Source organism: Gopherus evgoodei, chromosome 5 (assembly GCF_007399415.2).
Source record: "Gopherus evgoodei ecotype Sinaloan lineage chromosome 5, rGopEvg1_v1.p, whole genome shotgun sequence".
Classification (NCBI taxonomy): Eukaryota; Metazoa; Chordata; order Testudines; family Testudinidae; genus Gopherus; species Gopherus evgoodei.
In genome coordinates this window covers 128,743,874-128,760,964 of record NC_044326.1, presented here as the reverse complement: position 1 = coordinate 128,760,964, position 17,091 = coordinate 128,743,874, and the positions used below count along the sequence as shown (strand labels likewise).

Sequence of the window (17,091 nt, the reverse complement as noted above, 5' to 3'; positions counted from 1 at the left end):
ATATGCTCCACGTGCTACCTAGAATAACCCCTGCACATCCCCCTCCTCAGCTGAATCACATAAATTAACGAGAACCTCCCTACCTACATGTGCTTTTTACACATTTTAGCTCAGATAATAAATGCAAACTTCCCACAAAACTCCCTTCCAGTGGTAACTGGCCAATTTTCAGTGATGTGATACTATGCGTTTCTACAACAACATTTGGGGCTCATTTGTCATCTCAGTATGAAAAAGGTGGGTAACTGGAAAACTAGGTGCACCTTCTGAATGTTACACGTGCAGCACAACAGTCTGTATACTGCTCTGGCCGGCTACATTCTGGCAGACCTTTCATGCTAAAATAAATAAGAGTAAAGTTAAACATGTAGAAATGCTTTGCTGGGTTGGGGCTTGCGTGTATTCATGATATGCATGTGTGATAATACGGAGAAAGCCCATTCTGGCACATACCATAAAAGCATACATAAAGACTGGGGGCCTGATCCTGTGATCCTCACTCATGCAAAGTATTCAGTAACAGCAAATGGAGTTCCACCTAAATGAAGACACCAGGATCACACCATACATATGACCAAAGGTCTGAGTCAAACACTAATTACAGTTGGTAGAAGCTAAGATATGGAAACGACAGTTATATCTGGCAGCACACAGCCAGCCACAGGAGTATACTAAGTCTATTGTGATGTCTGTATCATGTGCTTTTCCTAGCCACTGGTTTTTGATAAAATTATACTGTTCTGTGGCTAAAGAGGATTTTAATGTCCAAGGCTGTCCATATGGCACTTCTCACCAATACAAAGTTCCCGTTAACTTTAGGTTTTTACTTCTATGGTGTGTTCATACCGTGTGTGTCAATACAGCTGAAATGCAATGTAAAAATCAGCATGAACTGTACTTTGTAAAGGATTAGCATTCGATGCATTAAATTAAAACACAGTAAAACTTCACTGACTTGAATGAATGACTCGTTGTGATTCACTGAGATTTGTGAATTAGCAAGTAACAAAACACAATTCATAACAAATTAAAGATACTGTGCCACTAAATGGTACTAAGTCCCTAATACTGCAATGTGCTGAGCCCCTCATCTTCTGCTGGAGCCAATGGGAGTCAAAGATGCTGAGTTGTTCTCAGCTGTTGGACCCCTTAATATCAAGAATCAAAGTTTTTCAAAGTGTATCTGCATTAAAAATATCTCTACTCAGTCATGTACGTACAGTTACTGTGATTATTACCCATCTTCCTCATCTTCTTTCGCACCCTCCAGTGAAACACAAAAGGGTAATTTTTTTCCTGTATTTGTGTGCACCGATGCCTCAGGAAATATTGGATGACAGAAATGAAAGGAAGAGGAACTCACTTGTAACGAAATGTGCTCCTATCATAACCTAGTCCCAGATTTGGACCTTAGCATCCAAAATATGGGGGTTAGCATGAAAACCTCCAAGTTTAGTTACCAGCTTGGACCTAGTAAAGCTGCCACCACCCAAAAAATTAGAGTGTTTTGGGGCACTCTGGTCCCCCCAAACCTTCCCTGGGGACCCCAAGACCCAAATCCCTTGCGTCTCACAACAAAGGGAAATAAACCTTTTCCCTTCCCCCCTCCAGGTGTTCCTGGAGAGAGACACAGAAGCAAGCTCCGTGAAGCTAAACAGAGGGATTCCACCCTCCCCGTTTCCAGCCTTGGAAAACAGAAGTACCGAGAGCTAATCTCTCTTTCCCCCTCACCCAGAGGGAATGCAAAGTCAGGCTAGTAAATCTAACACACACAGATTTCCCCCTGACTTCTTCCTCCCACCAATTCCCTGGTGAGCACAGACTCAGTTCCCTGGAGTTCCCCACTATAGAAAAACTCCAACAGGTCTTAAAAAGAAAGCTTTATATAAAAAGAAAGAAAAATACATAAAAATGGTCTCTCTGTATCAAGGTGACTAATACAGGGTCATTTGCTTAAAAGAAATATGAATATACAGCCTTATTCAAAAAGAATACAATTCAAAACATTCCAGCAACTATACCCAGGTAAATACAAAAGAAAACAATAGAAACCTTACTGCCTTACTATATTTGTACTTACAACTTGGAAACAGAAGATTAGAAAGCAAGAAACAGAAATCCTCTCATAGCCGAGAGAGAGACAAACAGAAGACCCCAGAACAAAAGACTCACACACAAACTTCCCTCCACCCAGATGTGAAAAAGTCTGGTTTCCTGATTGGTCCTCTGGTCAGGTGTTTCAGGTACTTCTTTCCAGGTGTAAGAGACATTAACCCTTAGCTATCTGTTTATGACAGCTCCTCCAGAACTTTCCTTTCTAGAACTGATTTTCATAGAAAAATATGTTGTAACTCCTTCACACGACTGAGAACATACTACACTAACTCACTGAAACAGCACTTATCCTTATGTGGAGGGATGCCAAAATTCTGCCTAGGCATTCAAAATAGTGTGAACTACTGAATCAGTGTTCAGGAAGGATATATGGCATTGAAAAGAATTCAGCGTCCATTGAAATCAAGAGGAAGAAACTCCCATTGACTTCAACAGGTGCTGCAGCAGGCCTAAAACACCATCTCCGGCACTCTCTGAAGTAATTTAGGGTTGTGATTTATAACCTCACACCTCTCTACATCCGCCTATAGCGTAGTCCAAAAATTCAAGTCAAGTCAATTTTTTAAATTAGACTACTTTTTCAGCTGCCAAAGTATGGATTTGGAAGAATAATTTGAGGCACCCAGTTCTGCAAATCTTGCCTTATACCTCTGGTAATAATATTGTTTTATTGACTTGCTTATTATAAAAACCAATAAACGAACTGAACATGATAAATCATGCCTTAGTGCTACACAGTACGCTGACTCAATTGCAAGGAGGCAGAGAGAGAGGAATGCCTTACTTCAGTCCCTCACAAGTTGTGTATGTGGCTTTTTAATTACTTCACAAATTGTTCATAATCCAAGAATTGTTCCTTATATGATTTGAAATGACCTACCCACCAGCATTTTCTCAAAGTAATTAACTGCTCTGTTTTGGGGCTTTTCACGCTGTTTTGACATGGTTCAAAAGGCACGTGTGGGAAAAATATCAGAGTTTTCAGTAGTTTGACATGAGAGCAATCTAGAGTGATGACCCTTGAAAACACTGCAATGACTCTCTGCAGGAAGCAATGTTCTGTAATGTAGATTTCCTGTTGTTTCTGATGTGACTTTTTCTACTAGTTCACTTTGCAACAGTCTGCCCTTCTAACAGTGTATTTTTCTCTTCTGTTTCCTTTTATTTCCTTCCTAGCTTTCCCTCCAACCTTTCCCTGACTTTCCCAGAGGTGGTCATTTTTTCTCCCCTTTGAAAACAAAGCAAGCAGTCTCTTCTTATGCCAGCATGGGTATGCAAATCAAATGACAAGAGGTGCTGCAAACCACTCCTCAACCTTCTCTTCAACTCAAGGCTATAAACAACAACTACAAGGTCCATCAGACCTCCACTGATTCAGGGTGGTTCCAGATACCAGCACACTGTCTAATGCCTATCTGGAAATCAATAATATTTTTTTCAGAATTTTTATTTTAAAATAATCTTGGTTTTATGTTCCTTTTCATATCAAATGTAACATTTATCAGAGACATTAATTTAATGTAACAAGGTTTGCCTTGAATGCAGCATTTACACAAAGCTTCTGCATCTGTGGATTTCAGTTTACAAAGATGAGCAAGCATCATTATCTCCATTTGCAAATGAAGAAACTGAAGCATAGGGAGGTGAAGTGATTTGCCCGTCATGACACATCAAGACAGTGGCAGAACCGAGACAAAGAACCTAGATCATTTGACTCCCTCGCTCATTCCGACCTAGTGGACCATCCATTGGGATGTTCACAAAAATAAACACAGATATGAACTGTTGCCTTATGATTCTGAGGTTTCCATACTGGCTGCCCCTTGAAAGTATCAATCATTTTGCTAATATCATCAGATCTAGTAAAAGCCCTAAAGACAAGGAATAATGAACTAACCTGTCTCCAGTTAATGGCATAATGGTCTGTGCTTGGGTGGAAAACACTATGAAGGATAATCTCATCCGGGGGCTTTTAAAGAAAAGAAAAATACATTTTAGACAAATGAAAAGAAAGCCTTGTCCAGTATATCCATCCATCCATTATCTTTTTGCCTCTCTTTATTAGCATTATTTTCATCATCTTATTTCCAAAGCATACACTTTCAAACTACAAATTAAGAATGTGCAGAAGAAAAAGGGAATTAATAAGCTGTTTACATCTTGCGCTCATACTTTTCTTGCCCTGGTGTTCTGCAAAATGCAGAAGCAAAATTATTGTTTTCTTTCTCGCTTTATCATAGGCGGTAGATAAACACAAGTTAAAGTGAGGTATTTAACCTCAACAATTCATGCACAGGACTGCAGTTTGCATATTGCAATATAATGAGGCTTCACATTTTTAAGGCATGCATTCACATTTTGGTACTCACCCAACTATGGGTGAGTATGCAACTCGGGGATGTGCACACACCCATTTTTGCACATGTGCAATTCTAATTTATGCACATGCACTGGCTGTTAAGGGCATTTTTGGACCTGTGCAAAAGCGAGCTTACATTTTAAAAGTTTGGGTCTGACACAATTTAAGACTTTTGACCAAATTCATATCAGGTGTGAGAAGGCACAACACTAGTAATATTAAAGTAGCAGCACACACTTATTCCAGGTCTGAATTTGGCTATTTCATTTCAAACAAAGTTTAATTATCTGCAGTTTCTCAGTGAGCAGGTTCGAATGTTCTTTAAAGATATTTGTAATAGATAAAAGCAATTCTCTCAAAAGGATTATTGGGCAAATGTATGCCATAATTAGCAATACAACCTAAACACAAAATTTAGTAAGGGAGCAATCTTTTCCCTTGATGTATATTCCTAACTCTCTCTCATGTTAAGAGGAATTATACAACACACATCACTTGAAGACTAGCCCCTCCTAAGACTGATTGATGCTTTTGATGGCCAACACAGTGACATTTGTAAAACGGGTTCTAACAGCATCTCACCTCTACTTTTTGAAATCAGAACATTTTAATTTATAAATATATCCGAAAAACATACACTGAAAATTATTATAAGCTTCATAATATTTGTGTGGCTATGTGAATGTATTACGTTAACATTAATAAGGATAAACATCAGTATAATCTGAATTATTATATTTTAGTTCATGTGTGTTAATTTTTAAAACTTTTTGTTTGATCGCACATATCAGAGAAATTATAATGTGAATATGTGACAGATCTGCAGCATGTTACTTTGGTTTAAGGCACTGTCCTAGTCCTTCCACTGATGTTTTACCTGAGAAAAGACAAAAAACTCAGGCCCTTAAGTCTATTTAGTTGTCACAAGCAGTTGTCAAACAGACAACACAATGCTTTCAGTCTGAAATACTTTGGATAACATAAGCAGCTAATGAAGATCACAAGAGAGATCTTTTCATTTGAGATGTGAGTCCTTTGAGTTACCTCAGAGCTATGAATGGATTTGACTATTTGAATCGGTCATTAAGAAATACATAAAATATCCTCTTCATCAAACATCCTTTATTTCATTTCACTATCCAAGCATTCAGACTCTAGAGTGATGTGTGGGAGCAACATACCTACATACATACACAGTCATAGGCATGCAACACAGGAAATAAATGTGAGGTATTACTGCTGCAGGCCTACATCCTGCCAACCAATCAAAATGGAAAACAGATGCACAGCTCACACTAGTATCAGCTAATTTTTAGAATGACCCTGTTCAATGTTTTCACTGCATGCTGAACTGAATAGCCTCAGACAACTACTAAACAATTCTCTGTTGTTCTTTCCACAACTACTATTTTTAAATTTAAAAAAAAGGGATGAGGGGATCTGATTGTCATGTATAATACACCACTCGGGCAACATAACAGAGCCTTAATATGGGTGTAAATCATTTAGAAAATCAGGCTCTTATATTCTGTTTTCTTCAGTTGATCCAGCCAGACCAACACTCTAATCCAGTTGTTGCAAAAGGGAGTGTCACTTGGCTGCAGAAGAGGATGCACCAGTGGCTTTGTAATGAACAAACACACCCTTTTTTCACCACTAACTGAAAGGAAGAATGGCCAAAGCCTCTTCAGAGTCTCTCTCTTTTTTAAACTTACAGAATGATTTTCAACTTTGTCACCCAGGCTTCTTTAAATAAAATGTGACCTTAGCAAGATGGATGGAAGCAATATTTAATTATGCAACCCTTATTCATGTCCTCTTCATTAGCTGGCCAAGCTTACAATTGCCTACTGTATTTCATTTTCCGCAGGAAAAAATTAACTCCCATAACATCCTGTATTCTGTGGGTGGTGGTTATTTTTTTGTTTTTTTTTTTAAGAAAGGTGTTTCATTACACTAATTCTTAATTTAAACAAAAATATAACAAGCCAATTTGTAACAGCAACATTTGTCAGAGGAGAAGAATTGTTATTTATAAATAAAGTTTGTTGCATATATACAATGCATATATTGAATTGGTGCAAACTTTAAACACACGCTTGCATTTGAGAAGCAAAAGCGTTCCCTTACTTTCAGTCTGGATCACATATTCACTTTAAATTTCCTGATACCTTTATCGTGACCTCTAAAGTTAGGATAACGCTAAACAATAGATGCAAAGAAATAATATATCAGAATCCATTGATATTGTTTATGGGAGAAGCAATGTTAAAAAATAATCAAATCAGATATAAGAACAAATTAAGAATCCTGTCTTTACAGATGCTTGCAGATTAACATTTTACTAAATTGTAAACATGGTGACATCATAAAGTGAGAGTTTATCATCCAGTTTATCTGACCACTAGAGTTCAAATGCTTTATATGCTTGTGAAAGGTTTACAGCTGATAACCTTCCAGGAAGATTTGTTTTGTAACATATCCCAGTATCAATTAAAAGCAGAAGCTACCAAAGGGAAAACATACCTCACAAATCTTTCTGTGAGTTGTTTTACAAAATCATAGATCTCAACCCAGTTCTGTGCTACACTCCCAGATCTGAAAACAAAACAAAAAAACAAGATTAGTATGTTTTAGTTCAGGGAAAACAGACAAAGATTACAACTTAAATACTTCCGTTCATTTAAGTTTTTCAGGGGGAGGGAGGCAGGAATAGGTATTGCCATAATACATTACTATATTTCAAATGATCTCCAGCAGGCTCATGGTAGTTCTGCCACATCATCTTCCTGTGACAATCTGTCAATCTACTGCATAGCATGATGCATTTAGCATACAGCACAATACAGAAAGCTGCAAATGTCAGTTTTGCTATAATGTGCTTCTCTGTGAATCCCAGGTCCACAGATTAAAACAGAGACATTCACTCTCGCAAATTGAGGGCCTGCATCTCACCTTTCTACCTTACCACTTTGCCTGCGGCACACTATGAACAAACTTTACTCCCCCACCCCGAAAGGGGATGGCAGGAGATGCAGATAACTAGAGCAGGTCCACAAAAAAAAATAGTTTACAGCACAGTTGTCTGTCAGAAAACACAGTTTTGGGGAGTTAAAAATCAAAACATTTTGTGGGAACGTGTCAGTTTCAATTAAATTTTCAATGCGAAAAGTTGAAATGATTCACTTTGATTTTCTCATTTTGTTTGATAATCATTATTATTTATGTTACTATAGCGCTTAGTGATGGACCAGGCCCCTTGTGCTGGGCACTGGACAAACAGAACAAAAAGACTTGTCCCTGTCCCAGAGAACGTACAAGGTTGAAATGTTTCAACACAGTAAGAATGTTTCATTTTGACTTTATTGCTTCAATTCATTTATTTTATACTGTTATCACTTCACTTCCCTCACACGTGTCAACTCCTTGTCCCAGGTAGGTCAGAGGAGCTCATGATTCTTTGCCACACCCTCCAGTCCCTGGCACAAGTTGATAGGTCTTGGAGTTCCAGTGGTTTTCTCTTCAAACTTCTCTTGACAGAGTCTTTCCGTCCCATCCTTGGTCTTCCACATCCTTTCTTGCTGTCTTTATCCTCCCGTGCTTTGCTGGTCCTTGTTCTCCCATTCTTATCACATGTCCAGCCCACCTCAACCTTGCACTCTCCAGCCTATCGATCACTGAGAATCCCAAGTGCATCTTCCGTGCACACTCCATCTACCCTCCACCTGCCTGCCATTCTCCTCAGTACATTATTTTCTACTACCTGTATCTTCTTATCTTCCATTTCTGTAAGGCCCACCATTTCCAAACCAAACACATATTGCACACACTTTTCCATTGTTTGTTACTCAGTTGTCAGTTCTACAGTATTCCTGCTGCCCATGCACATTGGATTCTTCTTTTCAGTTCTCCAGATCTCTCTCTGATGGCACCAAGTGCACTTCCCCCAAGTAGACAAATTCTTTCTTATGATTCAGCTTCTCTCCTGAAACGTCAATCAACAGGTCTTCTTCCTCTTTCTCTACTTGAAAAATTTCCGTCTGTTTGGTGCTTACTTTCAAACCATGATCTTCAAACACAGATGCTTTTATATGGCATTAAAATATTAATTCAATATTATATTTGTGTGTTGGATTTAATATTGTATTATAGTGTAATGTTTTGACATTACTGAAACAAAAAATGTTTACTTTATAAAATGAAGTATTTTGACATTATTGAAATGGAATATTTCAATGGCTCTGAACCAAATTTTTTCAGAATTTTTATTTTGTTGGAAAATTTGACTTTTAGTTCTAGTTTGGACTGAAAACAAATTTCAGTATATCAGAATTTTCCATGGAACAGACATTCCATTCTTTGATCAGCTCTACAGATAGCCATTTTCCAATAAGAGGTCTGACTGCTCTTGGCAAAAGAGAATCCTCCTCTCTTTCACAGAAGGCCACAAGGCAGATAGCCTCACCATCTTCCAGCGCATGCAAATTCAAACCTCCCAAGACAATGCCAGACTAAATTAATTAACCATCTACAGCCACTTCCCCATACATCCTGTGGCAATCTCAAGAGAACTAAACACATACCCCTCTTCCATTGTTTATTCACCACATTTTGCTATAACACGCTGACATACAATATGGAATGTAACCTCACCACACACCTGTTCACCCACACACAGAGACACAACACCACTCACACATCTCACCTACAACAACCCACAGACACATACCATGCCTAACAACACAATCCCATGCAGATACATACACACAAACCCCGCTTATGCTCCACACACAGATTCAACCCCAACACTTCATCTATACTCCACACACAGAGGCAGGCACAAACCCAACCTCTACATGCACACCCCAACTACACCCCCAGACAGACAGACAGGCACACATACACACAATCCAACTACACCCCCATACAGATACCCACAACCCAAACAGACAGACAGACACACACCAACCCCAAACAGAGACTTCCACCAACCATCTATACTTCACACAGATACAACCCCACCATCCCATCTATTCTCCACACACAACGCAAACCCAACCTCCACATCATCAGCCCACCTATACTCACACAACACTCCCCTCAAAGAGAGACCCCTCCATAAAGAGACACATGCCTCAATTACACCCCCATACAGAGACACACACCAATTACACATATCACCTACATCCTCATATAGCCACAAGCCTTCCAACTACACCCCATACAGACACCCACACCAACTACACCCCCATGCAGACACACACCCCTCTACCCCTACACCCATAGGTGCTGCAATTAGGGGTGCTGGAGCACCCCCTGGCTTGAAGTGATTTCATCATATCCAGGATTTACAGATTGGTTCAGCAGCTCTCCGTACCCCCACTATGCAATTTGTCCCAGAACCCCAACCGAGAGACACACCCCACCTAACCCCCCACCCACATCCCTACACAGAGACACACACACACCAATACACAACTACACCCCCCCGCAGAGAGACACACCTACACCCCCACGTGCGCGCACACCCCGCCCCGCTCTCCCCCCAGACCCAGTGCCGTGGGGGGAGCCCGCGGGCCCCACTCACTTGTCCAGCACGAAGTACAAGTCGAAGGCTCCGTGGCAGGAAGGCTCCTCCTGGGCTCGAACCGCCGCCGGCAGCAGCAGCAGCAGCAGCAGCCAGAGCAGCCGCGGGGCCGCCCGGCGGGGCCCCATCCTGTCCCCGCTCGGCACCATCGCGCCTCTCCGCAGCGCGCAGCGCAGCTGGGTCCGGCCGCGGCAGGCAGCCAGGGGCGCTCCGAGGACAAAGGGAGTTGCAGAAAACTCTTGGCGGATCCCGGAGGAGGCAGGATCCCTCCGTCCGCCCCCCGCCCCGAGACAACGGGCGCTGGCTGGCAGCTGCTGCGCTCCTCCTCTTCCCTCCCTGGCGGGGGGCTGCCCGGGTGCGCAGCGCTGCCCGCCTCCGGCGCTCGGCAACTTTCCCGGCCACACGCTCCGCAATGGCGACCCCACGCCGGAGTCAGAGCGAAGCGCCTCCCCACAACAAACCGCGCTGGAACTTTTCGGGGTGATGGTTGGCCAACAGCCGCCTTCTGTGGCCTCCCCGGGCTGTGAGTAATGTGCACTAGCGCTGGCTCCGTTCGCTTCGGACCCCCCTAGGGCACTGATCACCTCGGCAGAAAGGAAGAGAAAACAAACAACCGCAGCCAACTCCTCCTGGAGTGTCTCTTTGAAAGGGGTGGGGATAGAGAGTGACTGAGCCTCTCTCACTCACACACACACACACACGCACATGGACTTACAAGGGAGTAATTCCAGGATCATCCCAGAGGCGCCTGGCTTTGAGTCAGTTGCCAGATTTCAAAAATATATAAAACCACGGACTGCAAAAAAAGTTATGACTCTGCTTTTATTATTCACATCAGGCTGAAACTTGATCTCACAAGAGCCCAGCGTCAGGGGGGCTGGTTTGCTTGGTTTTCTTTTTAAAGCGGTGCCATAAATAAAGCAGAAGTAAGTTTTTTTCCACCCCCAAGAAAACATTTTTTTCTAAGGGCTCCATTCTGCTAGGTGCTGAGCACTGTGCCCCTGATCCTGCAAAGCATTTAAACCAGTGTTCAAATTGAAGCAAGGGAGTGCTTAAGTACCTGGCTAGGGCAGGGTCTGGAGCGGACAGTACCTTGCAAGACCCAGGCTTCAAAGCAGCGCTTAACTGTAATGGGAACTGCCATTGGTAAGTGGCACTGCACAGAAAGGATCTGGGGTTTTCACTCCGCTGTCAGTGCAATTTCATGCTGTCAAAAAGTCAGTCAAGAGTGCAACAGTTGGAGAATTATTTATTTATTTTTATTTCTATTCTAATAACAAAGGGCATCTATTTTAATAGCAAGGCTCTGGACCCTTCTGACATGCATTTTGAACAAAACACTAGAGGCGTTGACAAGCCCAAGCATTCAAAAATCATGGAGGGTTTGGGTTTTTTAAACTAATTTTCTTTTCTTTTCTTTTCTTTTCAGCTTCTTCGTCTGTAGGATTCACATTTTCAAGTTCTCCTCTGCAGCCATGAGGCTAGGGAACTTATTTTTCAAAAATGAAAGGTAAGATTCTCGTGTTCTACAATGACTAAAGGAGAGAACAGCATGAGACTACTATGAGACCCATGCTAAAATTGCAGGAGAGGGTAATACTAGTTATATTTTGGAAATATTTTAAACCCATGCTAATTATGAAACCTCTAATTAAAAGAAAACCTTGTTTTTTTCAGGCATTTTAAAATAGTGTTGCCTTTTAGACTCATAGACTTTAAGGTCAGATGGGACCATTATGATCATCTAGTCTGACCTCCTGCACAATGCAGGCCACAGAATCTCACCCATCTAGAAAGGCAGAAATTTGGTCTCAGAGACCATTAGTCCTTTACATTCATGGAAGGGATGATGTCCTGGCAGCACAAGATCTAAGCCAATTCAGCAAAAAGACTCATGACTTTAAATAACGTATCAGAGCTACCTACCAAGATCAGATTTAACTTGTGCAAGACTGGAATTCCACAGTGCAAGGAGTTCCACGGGTTAACTGTGTGCTGTGTGAAGAAGACAGTCAACCTGTGGAATTCCTTGCCTGAGGAGGTTGTGAAGGCTGGGACTATAACAGGGTTTAAAAGAGAACTAGATGAATTCATGGAGATTAAGTCCATTAATGGCTATTAGCCAACATTGGTAAGGAATGATGTCCCTAGCCTCTGTTTGTCAGAGGATGGAGATGGATGGCAGGAGAGAGATCACTTGATCATTACCTGTTAGGTTCACTCCCTCTGGGGCACCTGGCATTGGCCACTGTCAACAGACAGGATACTGGGCTGGATGGACCTTTGGTCTGACCCAGTACAGCCGTTCTTATGTACTGTAACATCACATTTTGTTGGTTACAGTTTGCAGAGTACCAAGGAAACAGTTTCGATCTACTCTAGCTAATGTGTAGTTGAAATAACAAAGTAATTAAAAATTTAAAAAGTAGATGGATCTTGCACTGCTAAATGTGAAACAAACATTTGGTTTGGACCATAAGCTAAAGGATTCACAGCAAACATGAAGTATTGTAAAAAGCATCATTTTGTACCACAAAAATGTTGCATTTTAGATTTTTCCATCTGGGGTTTCAGAGTTTTACAGAAGTTCAAACATGATTAATAGTCCTAAAATATTATCTAAAGGCTAGCATGCATACATTCTGTGCATATGACAATACCAAATCACAAGTAGGATTGTGTAAATCAAAGTTATTGCAAAAGTTTAAAATAAATTAATCTAATCACTAATTCTTTGTTTCGTTTTTGTGAGATTCTGCCACAGCCCCTTATGACCCAGTAAGGGGTCAAAATTACAGTTTTCATTTTCTCGGGAACACTGCTGCCTTAATGCAGCTCCAAATTCATTTTAACAGCATTTTAACTGACTTGTTTTAATGCAGAAAGGAGGCCAAATTCAACTATGGTGCATGCAGATGCAATGCTGCTGACATCAATGAAGTCGTACAGGTTTAAAAAATTTATTAAAGTAAATGTTTGAAATGAAATATACACAGGTTGAGAGGGAAGGTACTGTACATCTGGGGTCAGGCTTGGGTTATGGGAGGTTACAGATATCATTTGTAAGGATGAAAAGATACATACATATCGCATAACCGGCATAGACCCAGATTGGGGTGCAAGGGTTTTTAAAGTGTCAGTGGATAAGTGGGCTTGGGTACACCACCCATGGAATGAATAAGGAGTCCAAGTCAGTATCGGTGGAGCGGATAGGTTTATGAGTGGGGTGCGTCCCTTGGTCCGTCAGGGAAGGAAGTGGGTGATTTCTCCGGTTGGCTGTCTCGACTACTCGGTGTGGTATTGGCGGTGTCCGGTGATGTGTTCGGTATAAATGTCTCTGGACCACCTGATGGTGTTGGACACCGTGAGCTGTCTCATGAGCCAGGCATAGCATCGACCAACCCCACACACTCCCAGAACTGGCTCGTTGCAGGGGTCCCACAAACCCAAGGCTCCCACGATCAGGGCGTGTACCTGGACTTTGTAGCCCTGGGCTCTCAGGTTCTCGGCCAGCGGGGCGTACTTCGACTCCTTCTGAGCTCAGGCCTCATGGAAGGCTGGTGACCAGTTTTCGAAAGGCACCATGACGTCTACCAGGAGGACCTTCTTTTCTGCGTCCGTCACAACGATGTCAGATCGCAGTCGGCTGTCTGTCCCGGGGATGGCGGAGTCAACGGTGATCTTCCCCAGGGACGGTGGGATGGCTTTCACTAGCCGGTTCTGGATGGTGGTGTGGCAGTGCCGCCAGGCTCCGGAGCGCTGCTTGCATCCACACAGGATATGTGGCAGGGTCTCGTTCGTATAGCCGCACTTCCTGCAGCGCTTGTCCCGGTTGCCGTGGTGGATGGCTCCATTGAGGGGAACGCAGTTGAGTCAGGCCCTGTGGATGAACTGCCAGTCGGTGAACCTGGTGAAGCTGCCCCCAGGGAGGAAGTGGTTACTGGCGTCCCACTTGCTGGACACCTCTAACATCTTGCCCTGGTCCGGCTTCCGCTTGAGGTTCTCGGCATAGTGGCAGCGGCTGGCGTCTTTCAGGGACCTTCCTAGCATGGCTCTGGCAGTCGGGGTGACGATGGTGTGGTCCGGGGTCTTTACGCATGTCACCAGTATTCCCAGCTCCTGGTGTTCCTCACACTTCCAGCAGCAGCCAATCCTCTTACCCAGACATCTCGAGGCATTGCGGGCGCGGGACCAGAGAGAGAACAGGTCTCCCCCATCTCTCCCGAACTCAGCCTCCAGGGAGCCACTGAGGTAAGTGGCGATGTCCCGCTTGGAGGGGGCCCTGGCGATGCGTTTCCTGACCGCGCCCCGTACTGCCTCCTGTATGATGGTCCTCACTGTTGGGTCTGGGCACGTCAGGAGGCGGAAGGTGTGAGTCATCACCGCCATGTCACACAGGTCACCCATCTGAGGTACGTTGGCGCTGCCCTGTCTGTGGAAATGTAGATGATGTCCGTGCATGCCCTCTGGGGAAGGTGAAGCCACTTCTTCACCAGCTGTCTGATGGTGCTGTCGTCCTTGTTCAGGTGCACCTTGGCCACGGCTGATCCCCTGAGGACAAAGGAGATGCGGGGAATCAGGGAGGTGTTGAGGGCGTTGATCTTTTGCCAGGGGGCGAGCAGGGAAAAGTCAATTTGGGCCACATCTCGCAGGATCTCCGCGATGGTGTCTTCGGGAGTCTGCTGGATGCGGATTCCTGTGGGTTTGCCGAGGTGTTGGTATATCTCTCCCTCTTCGAGGAAGGTTATGGACTCGCCCTGGATAAGGAACTGCGACGGCCGGACCAGCGCCCTGGTCCCACCGTCAACGTGGAGGGAGGCGCACTTTTAGGGGTTGAAACGCAGGCCCATCCACTCGGCAGCTTGACTGGTGATGTCGAGCATTTGCTGGAGGCTCTCTGAGCTGTCAGCGACCAGGGCCAGATCATCTGCGTAGGCCAGAAAGCTGATTTTCTTGCCGTGCAGGTTGAAGCTGGTCGGGCCGCTGGAGATGGCTCGGATGAGCGGTTCCATGGCCAAGTTGAAAATGATGGGGCTGAGGGGGCATCCTTGTTTCACGCTGCAGCAGATGGGGATTGCGTCCGTCTCTCCGTCCGTGGCACGGATGGTGGTGGTGCAGTCTTTGTAGAGGTCCCGGAGGATCTGGATGAAGGTAGCCAGCATCCCAAACTCTCCCAGGGTGGTGAAGATGTGGTGGTGAGGTATGGACCCAAAGGCATTGGTCAGGTCGAGCCACACTACAACGCACTGCCTCTTGGACCTCCTGGCCTCCAGGATGGCCGTCTGAAGGAGGAAGTTGTGCTAGTAGCATCCCTCGGAGGACATGAAACCCTTCTGGACTGAGCTGATGGCGCCCCCGCAAACTGACCACTCCGTGATCCTTGCCGCAAGGCAGCTGGCGTACAGCTTGTAGATGGTGGAGCAGAGGGAGATGGGCCTCCAGTTGCTGGGGTCGGCTTGTTCCCCTTTTTTGTAAATGAGATTGGTCATGGACTTTTTCCAGGAGCGAGGAACACGATGGAACTGCTTGCATTTGGTGAAGATGGCTGCAAGCACCAAGCAGCCGGGGTCTCGTTTCTTTAGCAGATACCATCTTTTCCAGGGGCGGTGTTTTTGGTCCTCATCAGCCTCGCCTGCACCTCCTGGGGGGGGAAATCTTGCTCCAGTTCTTCTGTGAGGTTGATACGGGGTAGCGGGAGAAGACACTCTGGGCGTTGCAAGTCGGTCTGGGCCTCGTTGTCGAACCCATCCTTGAAGTAGGAGTGGAGTCTCTCGAGCTGGATGGCACAGTATGAGGAGGTCTCATCGAGGATCTCCCTCATGGCTTTCGGCCAGTTCATCCTGTATAGTTTCTGTATATGGGATGCAGCCACCAGATCGTAGCGGCGGCTGATGCGCCCTCTTCTGCCATCTCTGGTGGTGTTGTTACGGCCCGGCGCGGGGAACTCTAGCCCTGGTGTAGATTTAAAGGGACTGATCCCAAACCCATTCACGTCAGTGGCCCTTAGATGAGGCCCAAATTAGAATTCCCTCTTAAAATATTAAATTATGGTTTCCCAACAAAGCATGGTCACTATAATACTGACTTTTAATATCACATTTGCTATAACTGTTTAATAAACTGACCAAAATCCCATCTTCAGTTTAAATTCCATATACAAGAATATTCAGTCAATAAGCAATACTGTGCAGCTGTAGAAGAATATAGTACACCTCAATGGTAATATATGATGGAAGACCAAAGCCCAGTGACTTTAACCACCTGACAATTGCTCTGAAATGAATGGCCTGCTGGAGAACGTCAGATGTTATTTGGGAGCAATTTGCCACACTAATTTTGTTTCCATCTATTGTCAAATAAGTCATTTGTGAATAAACCTCTGTCTTTGATGAGCTGTAGTCTGTAGTGCCTTGTGGCTATTATAAAATTGAATTTATATGGAACATTTGTACATACTGGGAAATATACATATAGATATGACATTACTGGCAATCTAAAAGCTCCATTTGTTCTCAAGATCCTAAAACATTTGATGCTTGGATTTCTAAGCCTGACCCTTTTGTTTCCATTTCTATGATATTTGTTCCATTCGGGTTTTCAGGAGGCTTTCATTTGTCTCTAGGCTGCAATTACCAGTTACTAGTCCAGAATTAGTAACATCACCTAATTTCCCCATTAGAATCCATCTTCACCTGTAACTTTTCCCTTTGGTGTTTTATACTTTCTACCCTTTAAAACTCAGAAGATTCTCTTTAATTAAGAACCACTGGAGGAAATTCTGGCTTAATTTAAACCCATGTAACACCATTGCCATCAATGGGACTACGGAGGTCTCAATCACGGCAGATTTTAGCCCATGATCTGCATTTAGTAATATTTAGCTCCTACACAGCACTTTTCAGTGGTAAGTCTCAAAGCACTTCACAAAAAGAGAGAAAAATATTGTTATGCTCATTTTACAGATGGAGAAACTGAAGCACAGGGCAGTTAAATGACCCAAGATGACCCAGTAGATCAGGGGCAGAGCCAG

General features: G+C 43.6%; 1 protein-coding gene across 2 annotated transcripts in view; it reads right to left on the bottom strand.

Moving 5' to 3' along the window:
* The window catches only part of ANTXR2 (ANTXR cell adhesion molecule 2), a 166,498-nt gene extending 156,274 nt beyond the window's left edge, over nt 1-10,224 (bottom strand). For both annotated transcript variants that reach the window (XM_030565101.1, XM_030565102.1), the window contains exons 1-3: nt 10,062-10,224; nt 7,001-7,072; nt 4,013-4,084 (exon numbers count right to left, since the gene is read on the bottom strand). In XM_030565101.1, the coding sequence (XP_030420961.1) occupies nt 4,013-4,084; nt 7,001-7,072; nt 10,062-10,210 (293 nt within the window). In that variant the 5' untranslated portion in view covers nt 10,211-10,224. The remainder of the gene's footprint in view (nt 1-4,012; nt 4,085-7,000; nt 7,073-10,061) is intronic.
* Nucleotides 10,225-17,091: the final 6,867 nt, after the last annotated feature.